This window comes from Lepidothrix coronata, unplaced genomic scaffold (genome assembly GCF_001604755.1).
Source record: "Lepidothrix coronata isolate B3197 unplaced genomic scaffold, Lepidothrix_coronata-1.0 Scaffold28, whole genome shotgun sequence".
NCBI classification, from domain to species: domain Eukaryota; kingdom Metazoa; phylum Chordata; class Aves; order Passeriformes; family Pipridae; genus Lepidothrix; species Lepidothrix coronata.
The window spans coordinates 3,320,391-3,321,919 of NW_016690208.1; the positions used below are offsets into that span (position 1 = coordinate 3,320,391).

At 52.6% G+C, this 1,529-nt stretch overlaps 1 protein-coding gene across 1 annotated transcript in view; it reads left to right on the forward strand.

Annotated features, from left to right (window-relative positions):
• CEL (carboxyl ester lipase) overlaps positions 1 to 1,529 on the forward strand; it is a 13,248-nt gene that overhangs the window by 8,117 nt on the left and 3,602 nt on the right. The window contains exons 6-7 of the mRNA XM_017809921.1: positions 199 to 316; positions 1,170 to 1,356. Coding sequence (XP_017665410.1) covers positions 199 to 316; positions 1,170 to 1,356 — 305 coding nt within the window. The remainder of the gene's footprint in view (positions 1 to 198; positions 317 to 1,169; positions 1,357 to 1,529) is intronic.

The following is a 1,529-nucleotide window of genomic DNA, read 5'->3' on the forward strand; positions in this document are numbered from 1 at the left end:
TCTTGTCGAAGGATTATAGCTTCCTAAAAAGTAGTTCCCTCGAGGAGAGCATAACTAGTAAGGGATTTGGCAGGAGCCATGTCCAGCAGGGCTTTGAAAACGTGATGCTTAGAGATTAAAACCAACCACAGCTCTTCCTCTGTAACCCCTGTCTTTCGGAGGTAATGCTAGGAGGTTTCTTTCTCTCTGCTCCCACAGCTTGGAGAAAAGCTGGGCTGCTCCACAGACAACACCACCATCTTGGCCAGCTGCCTGCGTGCCGCTGATCCCAAAAAACTGACTCTGGCCTACCACCTGCAGCTGACCAACCTGCCCAGTAAGTCCCCCAGCCTGCAATGTGATCCACCACCCACTCAGGGCTTCCCAAACCTCTGGCAGGACACTGGGGTAATTGCCAGCAGTGTTGAAGCAGTGCTTGTGCCCTTCAGAACGGGGACAATAATGACAGATCTTGCAGTCACCCTTCCGTAGACAGGTGCACATTGTGCTGGATAAGCACAGCCCATCAGGCAGCAGGGATTATCCAGGGGTCATGCCTTGACTCCAGAGAAGCTGTTTGGGCTTCCTGGTCTGTGGAAGTAGCAAGAGCAACTCCCGCACGCGGCTTACAAACAAAATACAATTGACCACATCTCTGCTATTTCCATTTGAGTCGCTGGGTGGAGTGTGGGACTCACACTAGGAAGGGAACGCTGCTGCTTTTGCTGCCTATGAGGATTCCTTTCCCAAGAACACACCTCTTGCTCTCCTCATGCTCCTGGTCACTATGAGACTTTAGCGTTGCTCAGGACAGAGATTTGGCCAAGCCACTGCTATGCACATGCACTGGCTGGAGCTGGCAGTCCTGGCAGTCAGAGAGCATGGCCAGATGGGATAAGAAGTTCAGCTCTTCCCTACACTGGCTGGGCTTTTTGGGAAGGGAGTTGGTGGAGGAGAGGATGTTACTCCCTGGGAACATGGCTGCCAGATCTCTTGCTCTTCTCTTTCACCCACAGGCACAAGGTTTACCCTACTTCTGTGTGACATCCTGCCTGTGCTGAAGTCACTGCTCAAGCTGTCATTCACCTCAGCCTGTCCTTTCCACAGCTCTTTGACTCTTGGGATATGCCAGACCACACACCTGTCTGTTCTCACCTCCTGACAGACTCTGGGTTTGTCTCCTGCTGCAGCTGCCCTGGTGCACACCCTGGCCCTGACTCCTGTGGTTGATGGAGATTTCCTCCCAGACATGCCAGAGAATCTCTTTGCCAACGCTGCCGACATTGACTACCTGGTTGGGGTCAATGACATGGACGGGCACATCTTCGCCGGCATAGATTTACCTGACATTAATGCCCCACTGAGGAAAGTCACTGCGTAAGTGAGATAGGCTCTGGAAACCCTCAACAGGAGGAACCTTCTCTTTAATGTAGCTCCCAAACTCTGAGCGCTTAGACTTGAGTGGACAGGGCTCGACCTTCAAAACAGGGTGTCACTCCGAGTCTGAGTGCCCAGGGCTTGTGTTGCTGAGTCCAGAGCCTTCAAGAGAA